Source organism: Petaurus breviceps, unplaced genomic scaffold, assembly GCF_028583685.1.
Source record: "Petaurus breviceps papuanus isolate PSGF00001 unplaced genomic scaffold, PetGlider_PUasm1.0 84, whole genome shotgun sequence".
Classification (NCBI taxonomy): Eukaryota; Metazoa; Chordata; class Mammalia; order Diprotodontia; family Petauridae; genus Petaurus; species Petaurus breviceps.
In genome coordinates this window covers 14,832,380-14,847,626 of record NW_027186645.1, presented here as the reverse complement: position 1 = coordinate 14,847,626, position 15,247 = coordinate 14,832,380, and the positions used below count along the sequence as shown (strand labels likewise).

At 37.3% G+C, this 15,247-nt stretch overlaps 1 protein-coding gene across 4 annotated transcripts in view; it reads right to left on the bottom strand.

The window, feature by feature from the left end:
- ST7 (suppression of tumorigenicity 7) overlaps positions 1–15,247 on the bottom strand; it is a 290,187-nt gene that overhangs the window by 85,955 nt on the left and 188,985 nt on the right. For all 4 annotated transcript variants that reach the window (XM_069107083.1, XM_069107082.1, XM_069107086.1 and 1 more), the window contains exons 7-8: positions 12,525–12,679; positions 9,229–9,326 (exon numbers count right to left, since the gene is read on the bottom strand). In XM_069107083.1, the coding sequence (XP_068963184.1) occupies positions 9,229–9,326; positions 12,525–12,679 (253 nt within the window). The remainder of the gene's footprint in view (positions 1–9,228; positions 9,327–12,524; positions 12,680–15,247) is intronic.

Genomic DNA, 15,247 nt, shown 5'->3' with positions numbered 1-15,247 from the left:
AAAAAATACTAAATACCCTGATTAACTGGAGAAATCAATTTTTAACTATCAGGAGAAAAAAGAACTCCCAAAGAAAAAACTCTCAAGATCAGGTGGATTTACAAAAGAATTCTAACAAGAATTCAAAGAATAATTAATTTCAATATTAGATAAACTGTATGCAAACTTTTTAATAACATAAGTATGCTCTAAAATCTCAAAGGAAACAATAGACCAATGCCCCTAATAAATAATGATGTAAAAAATTAAATAAAATACTGAGATATAAGTGAAACATATTTAAAAGATGTATACATTATGACCAGATTCTTAGGAAACATAGGTTTGATTCAATATAAGGAAAATTATAAACACAACAGACCATATTAACAATATACTGAAAAGATTTGACAAAATTGAACATTCATGTCTATTAAAACATTAGAAAACATAGGAATAGACTTTTCTCAATACAGTAATACCTATCTAAACTGAATTTAGTCATACCTTCCCCATTCCAATTATTTTGAGCCCCAGCTGTCCCTATTCAAACTCCATTTTCTGTTCCCTGCTACCCATCTCCCTCAACTGAACTATGGAACACATACCCCCATGTCCCACTTTAAAGCCACCCTTCCCTTCTACTCTTCTTTCTGTAAAACATGCTGAATAAGGTACTGAACCTGATTTCATCTTAAATCTTTTCCTTCATCAATTCTTCCATCTTCTGGCTCTCACTGAGACCTGGCTTCCCCGTGATGGCACAGCTTCCTTGGCCACCCTTTCCAGCACTTACTGCACTTTCACTCTTTACCTCCTGGTCAAAGAAACCCCGTTACATGCACGAGCATCTTCTCCAGCAGATTTCTCTCGCTGCCATTCCCACCTTTGCAATTATCCTGAATCTCTCTTCATCCACTGGATGCTTCCCTACTAGCTGAAATCATGCCCAAGTCTCCCCCATCCTCAAAAACCGAACAAACGAAAAAACCCAACCCTCACTTTATCTGATCCTTTCTGCTATCTATCATCCCACATCCTTTGTCTTTTTTTCTGGCTAACCTCTTTGAAAAAGGCCATCTACATCTTCTTTTCTCTCACTTCCAACAGTCTGACTTTTGATTTCATCATTCAACCAAAATCTCTTTCTCCAAAGTTATAAATGCCAAACTTCAATGGCCTTTTCTCAATCCTCTTCCTTCTATATCTATGCTGCCTTTGACACTATCACGCATATTCTTCTTGATACTCTCATTCAAGCTTTTATCATAGGATTCTACTCTGGTTTTTCTTCTACTTGTCTGACCATTACTTCTAAATTTCCTCTGCTTTATCTTCATCCAAGTCACTCTTACTGACGGTGAATATGCCTTGTGCTCTCTCTTGATCTCGCGTTTCTTTTCCTTGTAGACTGTTTTGCTTGGCAAACTCATCAGTTCCCTTGGGTTCAGCTGTCATCTCCATAAAGATAACTAAACTCTCAGATCCATTTATTTTTAGCCTCTCTTCCAATCTCCAATTTCCCATCTCCAAGTGCTTATCAGACACAGTGAACTGGATGTCCTATATACATCTTAAACTCAACACATCCACAAAACTGGACTCATTGAATTTTCCCCAAACTTTCCCTTTCTAATTTTCTTATTATTTTTGAGGGTACTACAACCCTCTCGATTGCCCAGGCTTGGTCCTAGGTGGCATATCCAACTCATCCCTTACTCTTATTCCCCATATCCAATCTATCGCCAAGTCCCACTGATCTTACCTTGATAACATCCCTCATAAATGCCTCTTTTCTCTTCTGACACTGCTGCCACTCATGTGCAAACCCTCATCACCTCACATCTAGACTACTCCAATGGCCTTTTGGCTGGTCTTCCTACCAAAAGTCTCTCAGCACTCTGTTTATCCTCTGTTCTGTTGTCAAACTGATCGTCTTAAAATGCAGATCTGACCATGTCACCCTCCCCCCAAACTCCAATGGCTCCTCATAACCTCCAGGATCAAATATAAAATCCCCTTTTTGGCAGTCAAAGCCCTTTATACCCCATGTCCCATCACCTTTCCAGGCTTCCTACACCTTATGTGCTCCTCCCACACATGCTCACTGGTGTCCAGGGATAACAGTCTTCTTGCTGATGCTCACATAATATTTCAGTCCTCAACCCTGTCTTCACTAGCTTTCTACGCAGTCCAGGACTCTCTCCCTCCTCATTTCTGCCCCCTACTTTCCCTGGTTTCCTTCCAGTCTCTGCTACAACCAACCCCTCTAAGAAGCTTTTCCTAGCTTCCCTTTCACGTTAGCGTCTTCCACCTGTTGATTGTCTCCAGTTTACTCTCTCTCTAGGCTCTCCGGAGATGGTGGTTCGCATACTGCCTCCCCCATTAGAATGGGAGCTCCTCAACAGCACAAACTCCACTTTGCCTTTCTTTGTATTCCCAGTGCTAAATTTACACAGTACCTGGCACAAGGTGGGTATTTAATATATGCTTGCAGAAAGACTTAAACCAAGAGAAAATGAAGAAAAGTTAGAGGTCTTTCCAATGATATCAGTAGTAAAACAAAGATTTTGTCATTATTACCACTACTATTTAATACTAGTAATAAATGAAATTTTAAAAATTAATTTTTGTATTACCATTATTACTACTATGATTATTTAATACAGTATTGAAAATCCTAGCTTGAGCATAAGATAAGAAAGATATGAGAATAGGGGCGGCCAGGTAGCACAGTGAGTAAGAGCACCGGCTTCAGTGTCAGAACGACCTGGAGATCGAATCCCGGGCTCAGACACTTAGTACCCACCCAGAAACACCTGGCCGTGTAACCTTGAGCAAGTTACTTAACCCCAATTGCTGAGGGGCGGCCAGGTGGCTCAGCGAGTAAGAGCACCGGCTCCAGTGTTGGGACGACCTGGAGATCGAATCCCGGGCTTAGACACTCAGCACCACACCCAGAAATAACTGGCCGTGTAACCTTGAGCAAGTTACTTAACCCTGATCGCTTTAAGGAAAAAAAAAAAAAAGAAAGATATGAGAATAAACATAAGCAAAGAGAAAACAAAAATATCACCTGTCATTTATCTAGAGCAAATATGTCAAACACACAGCCTTCAGGCTATATACATTAACCCACAGCACTCCTGAGTATAGCCCAAATCAGATTAAAATGTAACTGAGAAATATTTAACAAAATAAATAAAAAGACAATAAAACATAGATAACATTACATTTTAAAAGTAAGTCAATGTGCAGCCCACAGGGATTATCTATAGATTAGTGGCCCCTGTTTCTTTCTGAGTTTGCTACCATTGACCTAGAGAACCCAGAGTCAACTAAAAATTAATTGAAATAATAACTTGAGCAAAATCTTAAGGCCTAAATTAAACTCCACCCAAATTACCTGCATTTCTAAATATGAACAACAAAACCCAGTGCTAAAGGACACAAAGGAAAATTCCATTCAAATTAACTACAGAATCCGAATCTATACAAAAATAACTATGAAGTATTCTTTACAGAAATATAGACCCAAATAAACTGGTAAATATCAAGTACTCACGAAGATCTAGCTAATATAATAAAGTGATATACCTAAATTAATTTACTTATGAAAATCAGACAAATTATCAGTTTTATCTTTTAGATTTGGAAAAAATAACAAAAAATTCTTCTGGAGGAACAAAAAATCAGAAACCTCAAGGGAAATAGGAAAAAAGAAGGGGGGCCTAGCAGTACCAGATCTCAAACTATACTACAAAGCAGTAATCATCAAACTGATTTGGTACTAGTTAAGAAAAGAGGTCAATTAGTGGAACAGATTAGGTATATAACACACAGAAGCAAATGAACACAGCACAGTCTGGGACAAATCCAAAGTTACTGGAGTAAGAATTCAGAACTATACTGACAAAAATTTCTGGGGAAACTGAAAAGCAATATGGCAAAAATTAGGGTCTCTAGCCCTAGACCAACATCTCACATTATATATCAATATAAGCTCCAAATGGATACAAATGATATCATAAGTAACTTAAAGGAACAAGGAAGAAATTACTTTTCAGATATATGTAGAGAGTGAGAGTTCATACCTAAACATACGACAGAAAATAACATGAATAATTTAAATTATATGAAATTAAAAATCATTTACACAGAAAACCAATTAAAATTAGAAGTGAAATATGTAAATGGCATAAAATATTTGGAAAAAAGTTTCTGTCATAAACGTTTTCTATTCAAGACCTACTAAGGAACTGATTCAAATACATGAAAATAATTGATAAATGATCAAAAGATATGAATAGGAAGTTTTCAGAGGAAGAACCCCAGCAATATGTATAAATGGTCCAATTCACTAATAATCAAAAGACTATAAACTAAACCAACTCTGTAGTTCCACTTCATACTCATTATTTGAAACGATTACAAAAAAGGAAAATGAAGTTGCTAGAAGGCCTGCAGGAAAAGAGGTACACAAGTGTACTGTTTTTGGGGCTGTGAACAGCTCCAGCCATTCCAGAAAGCAATTTTGAACGATAACCCCAAATCCTTCAATTGCTGTATATCTTTTGACCCAGGAATATGATTATTAGGTCTATATGCTAATGGATTTTTTTTAAGAGAGGAAAAAGAGTCATCTGTATAAAAATTTTTGGTGCTTGTTTTCCCCAACAGCAAAGAATTGGAAACTAAAGGAGTGCCCAACTCTTGGGGAATGGGTAAAAAAAATTATAGTACATAGATTTGCCGGAATATTATTGAGTCATAAGAAATTATTAAATGTAGTTTCAGAAGATATCTGGAAAACCTCTATGAAGTAATGCATACAGAAATCAATAGAACTGGGAAAAAGAAGTTGTCCAATGACAATAACACTACTGAGAAAACAACTTTGAAAGACCTGAGTCATATTTTATAGGTATTTGAGGTGGTTATGGTGCTCATGGAGTTTTCCTGCTTCTACGCCACCATCTTGGCTCCCAGACCTGAGAACTTTGATCAAAAGAATGATAAATCAGGAGTCCAGCAGACTGAAGATGAAACATGACACCAACCTTCAGCTAGACAGGTGGTGGATTTAAAATGCAGAATGAGACACGAACAAATTTATTAATCAATGAAATAAATGAATAAACAAATATATTTTCAAAAAGCAAATGCAGTTGGCAGAAGACAACTGAAAAAAGAATTCCAGCAGTAAGAGATTTGAAACTTTGGTGTTTTGCCAGAGTGCTTTCTATGGTTACAGACTTGGAGTTAAAATGGGCTTGAGGGTGGGAAAGAGTAGAAAAGGAAAAAGGAGAAAGCATGTTTTACATGTTTTTCTTGTTTTACAGCTTCCTAAAGCAGAGTATATGTTTATATCAGAAAACACATAGAGTTACTGAGTCAGCAATAGGGTAGTGGTGAATAAGAATGCATGAATGATCTTGCTCATATACCAAAACACCACTACAAATGAATGAATGAATGGATGGATGGATGAACTAAACATATGTTTAGGTCTGCAACACCGATAGCATTCTCCTGACCTACCAGTCTAGAAATTCAGATGACAGCCTCCTGGCTCTTCCGCTACCTAGCTATATAAAGTCAGGTAATTCCTCTTCCTCATTTGAAAAATAAGGATGCTGGCTTAGATGATTTCTATGACTTATTCCAAGTCTAATGTTCTATGAATAAAATCATCAAAATTAAAACTTTAAAAATATTTTTAACTTTTTAAAATAAAAAAAAATTTTGAATTTTAAAATTAAATTTCTTTAATAAGATACAATACCATGTCATGTCTCCATCTCTTCACAAATAGCTATTCAATTTGGTATACTGTTTAGATGATGGCATGACAGAAATAACATATGGCCAGTCATAGTTCCTTACTAGTGGCCTCTTTATGCAATATAATAGTGGCCAAATGGGCAAGTTTGATAACAGACAAATCTATGAATCCAGATGATTCATTTTTACACCTTCAACCTCCCATGGGAGAAAAAGATGGCAGGCCACAAAACTCTAAGTTGGTCTTGAATTTTCTCATTCCTTTGTCCCCTGCAACCAAGCAGGTGCCAAATTCTACAAATTCTGTCTCTGCAATCAGGCTATTACCCACTTGATCAGACTTTTTTAACAGCCTTGTATCCCATCTCCAATTTCTTCCCCTTTAATCCATCTTGTAGACGTCTGACAGAAAAACCTTTGAAGAAGAGCTTGAATTGTTTCATTCTCCTGGTCAAAAACTTTCTGCTGGTTCCTACTGCCTCTACAATAAAATTCAATCTTTCTGGAATTTCAAGTCTTTCACAACAGAGGCCAAATCTACCTTTCCATTTTTACCTCTTACTTCTCCCCTATTTTCTAGCCAAAATAAACAATATACTGTTCCTAAACATGTACTGCTTTCCTACTTGTATTCCTTCACCTATGATACTCTAGAACATCTATACAGTTCCCCCCCCCCCCCGTTGAAACCTTACCCATCCTTCAAGGCTACTCAAATGCTATTTTTCCTGATTCCTCCAACGAGATGTGATCTCTCCCTCACATGAAGGAGTCATGCCTCTTACAACACTTAACCTATTCTGTCTCATATTATAATCATTACTGTATATGCCTACTTGTTATTCCACATTAGACTGTGACCTCCTTAAGGAGGATTATGTCTCACTCTCCCCTACAGTACTTTGCATACAATATCTCCTGAGTGCTTTAAAAATCATTGGTTTAATCACTGTGGCTACAGATCACTGAACTTACTAGATGACTTTTCTGAGTTGCCTATGGCTATAAACTCATCAACTGGTAGGTGATAAATAGTCTAGTCATAAGCATAGCTTAACTAAGTCAGCCTGGTCCTGGGCTGACTGAAATGAAGTTCACTGCTAAATACGCTTGTGGATAAAGGCCTTCCACATGGACAGGACTTGTGTCCTGCTGGTTTAGCCTGGAAGAATCCAGGGTTTTCTCCCCATCATGATAAGGAAGCTGAGGAATACTTGAATAGGAGCTGGGTATAGGAGGTACCCAATAAATACTTAATGAATTTGCCTCCATCTTACACACACTCTGTCAATTGGTTATGTTGCTACCTTTGGGAACTGGTTATTAGTCCTGGGTAAAATGACAATAAAACAGAAGTACAGGGTAAAATGGTAAAAATCTTTCTGCCCTAAGTCACACAAGTTTCCTACTCCTTAAGACCAGTCTCTTCCTCGGATTAGGGTCCTAGCCCTTTGAACAAATCTTAGCAACACTGGAATTTAAGGCAGCAAGGTGGTGTATTAGATAAAATATGGGGCCTGGAATCAGAAGAGCTAAATTCAAATCCAGCCTCAGACACTTACTAGCTATACGACCTTTTTTTAAATACAATAAATTACTTAACCTCTGACCAAGTTTCCTCAATTGTAAAATGGAAATAATAATAGCACCTACCTCCCAGAGCTGCTGTAAATAAGATAATATTTGTAAAAGTGCTTCTCCCAGAGCCTGGAATGTCATAGATGCTTAATAAATGTTTGTTCTTCTTTCTCCCTTTGCCCCTAAGAAAAGCCTAATTGTCATAGTATGTCATCTTTTCAGCCTACTTAAAGTTCTAAGGCAAAACAGTAAAAACAGAAGTACAATGGAACCAGGCCCAGTTAATTTCCAAACTCATTCTAATGTTCATGAGCTTTTGTGCTCTTATAGATCCAAAGTCGTTGCTAGTGTTGACACAGATTAAGAGCAATATTATGTAGTGGCATCCTTTCAAGGGTAGGTATTTTGGGGTTTTTTTTGCTTTTTTGGGAGGACAACTGGGGTTAAGTGACTTGCCCAAGGTCATACAGCTAGTAAGGGTTAAGTGTCTGAGGTTGGATTTTAACTCAGGTCCTCAAGGGTAGGTATTTTGAAAGGTTCGTGTATTGGCTTCAGGTTCCTTTGCCTAGCATTAATAACTCTTTGTACCATTCACAAACCTTACCATTGCAAACAGTTCTATATTTCTTTCTGCAGAAACAGGGTATTCAAATTAGGATAGGGGTTTTGCCAAAAGGAGAATATGTCTTATTACAAAAGGTATTTTGATATTCTTCTAACGCCTATCCCTTCCATTCTCCTAAATAACAACAATCAAAAGAATGTTATTATTTCACCTGTGTGTTTCATCCTTCCCCCATTCCACTGAAAAATGGATTAGCATCATTCCTCTAATTCTTACACACTTTTTCCAGACCTGGGGAGGTAAATGACTTAAAATCACATAATTACTTGTGTAAGCTGGGAGAGCTGGGATATCAGAAACTAGGTTACTGCCTCTAATTCCCAGGATGGATTTTTGTGTTGATCATTACAGAATTATTTCTGTACTTTTTCTAGCTATTTCTCAAGAATAACTTGGGCTTGAAATTGGAGTTCCACTCCTGCCAAGGAGGGCAGCTAGTCATTTATACATCATACTAAGCAATCCATCCTCTCCAAACCAAGAAAGGTTTTCATCAGTAGTTTTAAACAATCTTGGTCTCTGAATAGATTTAGACAAGATACTTTTTTCATACAGTAAGTTATAGACTATTATAATTGGAAGGGTTCTTAGAACTAAAACCAGAACTTGGGTCCTAAATTGAAATGCAAAGCCCTTTCCAATATACTTTTTTAAAATCTTCAAATGACGATAACTATTTTATGCCCACAATTTATATCAAGAGATTTTAAGCATAAGATACTCACAAAGGAAGATCCAGCTACTGTCATTATTATGTCTGTTCCTTAACATAAGTTATTATCTGTAGTGATTCAGGAAGCAAAAGTTCCTTATTGACCTTAGTTAAAATACTCAATATCTCTCTGCCCCCCCCCCCATTAGAATTCTAGCTTCTCTTTTTGGTTCCTTAAATTTTCTTAACTATAATCTCTCTGTAAGTTAATGTCTAAAAAAAACCTCCTGATATTAGGTGGGGGCCACAGAAATGTGTAAAATAATTCCAGTAGAATAGGATTATAATAGAGTACATTACTACATGAATCTGAATATACTCTTGGTCAAATTACTATCCCCAATTTAAAAACACACACAGAATAAGCCTAATCAACATGATTTAATTTATATAGCTAATCCTAGAACTGGTTTCTTATATCAGCTTTAAAGCATATCCTACCCACTGCGTTTTCATTTGTAACGACTGTTCTAGTGGTTTCTACTATATTTAACTGGAGCTTCCGATTACATATCATGCCACAAGCCCGTAAGTACAAATTCACACTCACATCTCTCATCATTTTCACTGCCTCCCTGGTCCTCCCAAGCTTTCTTGCACACATCGCTAGCCTCCTTTTAATGTAGACCAAGACATTGGTATCTCGTCCTAGAGGGGGAAAGAAGAATGAGAATTATGAAACCATGAGTGTTCTGCTGAGCCAAGAAAAAAAAAAAGAATAATGCAAAGAGGTCCATTTACCATCCCCACAGAGGAAGAACACAAGTGAAGATTTAATGCTCTCCTTCAGCACTTTTGCTATTGTCAAGAGCCAGAACCCCATTGTGGGTGATCCACAACCTGAACCCATTAATAGAGTGAATGTACCACAAGGCACTAAGATTTTGAAAGGTCAGATCATCATATGCCTGGTGACTTAGACAATGCTATTAAGTAAAGATGCTGAACATACGATTAATGATCTAGTTCTTGGTAAATATTTAGTAAAGAAATTCATCTGCTAGATAGTGCCTAAGAATATGAATAAACCCATCTTGCATGAAGGCTTGTAAGCCAAGAATTCCACTCCTCAAGTGTGCATGTTTTTTTCTAAGAATGCAAAGAGGTGAATCTCAGGTTGCATCCTGATGAACAACTTTTTTTCCCTCTCTGACATTCAGTCTGGAGAAGCCACATCTTGAACTTCTGTTTTATATTATTCTTGCCCTAGGACTAGTGACATCATAATCATCTCCAGGTCCCCAAAGCAGTCTATTGTAGATGGCAGCATAACACATTCCAGATATGACAATAGGATATGCAATGGAATACAAAAATACCCTTGTGTTAGAGAAAGCATTGACAAGCTAAATAGTTATAACAATAGTCATCAATGTGACTCTTAGAAAATGCATTACCAACTTTTCATCTTAATCTTTTATTTAACTCTATGTCTTTTTAAATATGTTTTCAGACCAGTGAGAACATGCATGCACTTAATCCTCTATAAAATTACCATATTTCAGAAAATATGACACACCTGTTGTAGATTAAGTATATGTATAATATGTAGCCATTAAAAGATTTTAAGACCAAAGTCCTAACATTTCAAGTCTTAAACAATGAGAACAAGATGTGTGCTGAAAACTTTCCAAGTACCTACAAATTATTTTAAAGATGTGATTATACTTTTTGGATAGATTTAAGCAACAGGTTGAAAGGATTGAATTTTGAGGAGAAAAGAAACAAGAGGAAAGACAAAATTTCTTCAGCTGTATTTTAGATTATGTAATTTTACGTATTAATAACCAAATAGTTCATAAAACACTCATTAACCACATATGTTTTCTAAATCCATTGTGTTGTACCTAATGTTCATGTTTCCCAAATCAGGGCATAGAAACAGGTGGTGATTAGAGAACTGCTTAAGCATATTTGCTCATTGTAAATTAAATCTACATGTAATGAGGTATGTGTACATATTCCTGCATATGTGAACTGTGTGCCAAAGATCACTCTGGTGCCTGAATAGTGAAGACTAATGCAATGTGAGTTGTCATACAAAACCAAAATCAACACTAATGCTTAATTTAAACTCCCTTCTATGAGAAGAGAACACCAAACTACAGTTGGGAGAACTCTGGGTTCTGAAAGCAACATGTGGATGGCCAATGACACCACTTTCTATAAGGGTAGCTAATTTCAAAATTCAACTAATGAGTCCTGAAGATGCCAAAAGTGACCTAATTCTCCACTTTCTGTCTCATACCTCAGTACTATAAGCCTAAAATAAACAGACATAGGATTAGAAGACCAGAACATCAGTTGATGTAAAGGAGAGCCCAAAAAGGGCATTAATTTGAGATAATCATTAAAGACAGCAATATCGTGGTTCCATTAAAAAGGAAACAAAAGGCTATTATAATGAGCAAGCAACATATAAACATTTAGCCTTTTGTATTTAAAAAAAATTCTTACTTGTCTTTTAGTAAGTGCTAAGTGTTTGAACAATCAGTAATAACAAGTTTTTCAGGGGGTTCCATTCAATAATTACACTGTCCCAGAGTTATGAGCTATGCTTTTATTGACATATGTGTAAGCATTAACTTCCCTGAGCCTCAGTTACTTCATCTGTAAAATGAGGGAGTTAATCTAGATGAGTTCTAAGATACTTTGAAGCTCTAACATTTTGATTCTCTGAGTCTTCCAAGGTCAATCTGGCTCCTGAAAACAACTTTAATTTAAATTTTGGTACAGGAGACATTTTATAATGAAGAAATATGTAGGAATAATATAGCTATGTTTCTACATTATTAATGTCCACTTCCATGACTGTGTCTATAGGCAAAAAAGAAATACGAAACAAAAGAATCAAGCTATAAGTTTATCTGGCTAATGATAGAATGTTACTAGCAGTCTTTCTTTTGAGGAAAACTTAGGTAACAACTCTTCCATGAACCCTTCCCTGATTCACCCCCTCAAACAGAAGGGTTTTCTCCCTTCTTACAAGTGCTTCATGTCCCCTCTCTGCTAAACCTCTCCTGTTCCTTTCACTGAATTCTTAACTTGTAATATAGTTACTTCTGGGTGTAAATCATCCCTCCATGAGAATGTAAGCTCCTAAAGAAGAAATACTACCATGTTTCCCCGATAATAAGACACTGTCTTATAATTTTTTTTTGGACAGAAAAACACCAGAGGGCTTATTTTCAGGGGAGGGCTTATTTTAATGAACATTGACAGCAATTTTAATAAACAGGTAAATGTGAACAAAAAAATGTACCTTTATTCAATAAGCGAATCACTGGGGAAGAACAGGATGACACGCTCACTGCTGCAGCTTTGATTGGATGCAGCTCGGAGCATGGTGTGTGTTTCACGGGGGGGGGGGGGAGGTGCATACAGAGGGTACCGTAATGTAGCGTGTAGCGCAGGGGATCACCTTCACTACAGTAGCAATCTCAATAGGGCTTATTTTCGGGGGAGGGCTTATTTTAGAGGAATCTTACACAGTAAGGGGAGGGCTTATTTTCGGGATAGGTCTTATTATCGGGGAAACACGGTATGTCTTTTTCCATCTTATATCCCAAACACTTAGCATAGTGGCCTATGTATGTAGCAGGGGGTTAAGAAAGAGTTGCTGAATCACCCTGAATGGAGGAACCTACCAAAGAAAGAGCTAAAACACACACACACACACAGACACACACACACACACACTAAGAGGAAAAGAGGTCCATAACTAAATTTCAAAAACAAATATTTGTTTTAGTCTAAGCAAGCCAAATACTGAAGTGGTTGGGATGGAGAAAAGGGGTAGGAATCTCATTGTTTTGGTCCACAGAGTTAACCCAGAAGAAGTCTTACTGTGTTGGGCTTCATACTGGGCTCCATGATGCTGCAGCTGTTGGGAACGTCTGTAACAGCCTTCTCCTGCCTTCAGAGCCTGTTTAAAGAGTTTCTCTGCCTCTACGATAGTGGTGGCTTCCTCTTCAGCCAGGAGGATATATGCCGTGGCACACCTATCAATAAGATGGGCAAAAAGCAATCATCAACAATCGGTCGAAGGAAACACTTAGGGAACACGGCAGAACGGCACGCAGAAATGTGGGGCCATGGGGAGAGGGGTTAGCTGGCTCATTTTCTACAGTGTTTATCTCTATAAAGCAATTATTTAAAAAATAGAGAAAAGAAAAACCTGCACCTCAGCTTTAAACTCAAATCAAAAAGCACGGGTCAGCCCAGTACACCAGGGGAAAGGTACTAGTTTTTGGTTTATTTGTCACATGGATATTCTTTTCAACCCAGGGTCCTTCTTTGAGTAAGAGAAGAATTTATTCCTACCCCATGATGGTTCTCTTCGATGCCTTATCATGGCATGGCATGGAGATGACCCTAGCTTCTTGAAATTCATGCCATTGTAACATAAACTTTGTAAGATCTGAGTCTATGACCCATGGAGAAAGGGATAAGGCAGAAGGGAACAAGCATTTAAGTGCCTACTATGGGCCAGGCACTCACTTCACAAATGCAATCTCATCTGAAGATCAACATAATTAGTTATGGGAATTCTTTGGCTAGGACAATCCCTCCCCCACCAAAAAAAGAAAAAGAAAAATGGGCTGAGTCTTATTTTTATAGCAATGATGATAGAATGGCAGAAGTGGGGAAGGGGAAAGAAGGGCATGAAGAATTACACAGTCTTAAAACTGTCTATAAACAATAGTGTAACTGTAGTTACTCAAAATGAAAGGTTTTTGTCCGCTGACCAATGAAAATAAATCGTTACAGAAATGCTAACAAATGTAACATTTTGTTTATTTGTTTTCTATTAGTTTCGACAATGAACGCCCTTGGGATGATGAGATTCAGTTGAGTCTCCCTACAGCAGCTTCAAATAAGCTATCAATGCTGAAACATATAAAAATGAAAAACAATATTAACCCTGATTATCATTATTTCCTACAAAAGTTTAAAATGGGATCATAGATACACATGTGCCCAGGTTCACAAAGCTAATTAGGGTGTGAGGCAGCATTCAAACTCAGGTCTTCCTGATTCGAGGTCCAATACCCTCTCTATTACATACTGCTGCCTGCCTCCCTATCCACTACACCACACTGTCACCCATGGAATAGTCCTACTGAAGTCAAAAGAGTCTAGAAACCACATTAGGCAGTATAAACACTCGCTGTTTTTTCCAAGCAGAGACTAATGGCAGAGATAACACTGGTTAAGATGACAAACTCATATGGAAAGGGTGGTGGTGGAAGATTATGAGCAGAGAAAGCATGGTATAGGCGAAAGACTGATAGATTGGATTGGAGGACTTGAGTTTAAATCCTGGCTGACATTGACCTGAACATCCTAGAGTAAGTCACTTAGCCTCTCCCTTTCTCTCTCCCTCTCTGCCTCAATTTCCTCATCTGTAAGATAAGTGGCAGGATGGCCTGCTTCCAAATCTACAACTGCTACCTTGTGACTTCACAAAACAAGGAAAGAGAGGAAGAGAGAAAGGAAGACGTTAATAGAGGGAAAAAAAGAGGAAGGAAAGGAGAGAGGGAGAAAGAAGGGGAGAAAAGCATTACGAAGTACTATGTATTAAATATTCTACCAAAGCTCTGGATACTAATACAAAAGCAGAGATAGGCCCTCCTACCCTCTAGTAGTTTATATATGGTAACAGATGAGACAAACTATATAGGGGACTAGTAGTCAGAGAGGGATATTTTGTTTGGGCAACTTATGGTAAATGGAGCTCTACAAAAAGCTTGGGGTGAATCCCAATTGAGTCTCCTTAACCCAGGGGTATTCACAGCTGAAACTGAAACAAAAATGGAATGCACGTCAGAATTTTTGTAATGATTTCTTGTCATCATCAGTGACAAAGGAATCCTATTAAACATTAAAACATGTCAGATCTTGATGTGCTTCTTTCAGTACATTAAAATGGCACAGAAGAAGACAATATTGAGATGAATGGTTTTATCAGTTCAAATAAACAATAAGGAAATTTGTTCTAGCGATTACACAATCTTGTAAAAAAAATCTTGAAAACACAACTCTTGAAATTTTCACTCGAAAACACTGAGGGATCATTTTATGAAATACTAAGATGGTAACAACAACTAATATTTATAAAAAGTCACAAAACACTTTAAATCTCACTTGTGTCTCACAACAGCCCTACATAGCAGGTACTGCTGGCATTATTACAATTATTTTAAGATACTTCAGAGAGGTTGTGATATGGAATTTAAACTCATATCTTCCTGACTAGGAGTCCAAAACTCCATCCACTCCACTACCCTTCTTTATACATAATATCAAGAATGCTAAAGCTAAAAATGAGTTAAAACCAACAAGGAACACTAAGGATAAGAAAAACAATATTATTTAGCTGTTTTAGAGGAAAGAACAAAAAAGGGACATAACTGCTATTTGGGCTAGACAGAATATATGTGTGTGTGTGTGTGTGTGTGTGTGTGTGACAAAGAGAAAGTAGATCTACTTATGGTCCAATGAAAAGAGCATTTTCTTTGGAGCCAGAAAACATAGATTTAAATCCTGCATTTGAATTCACTTATACC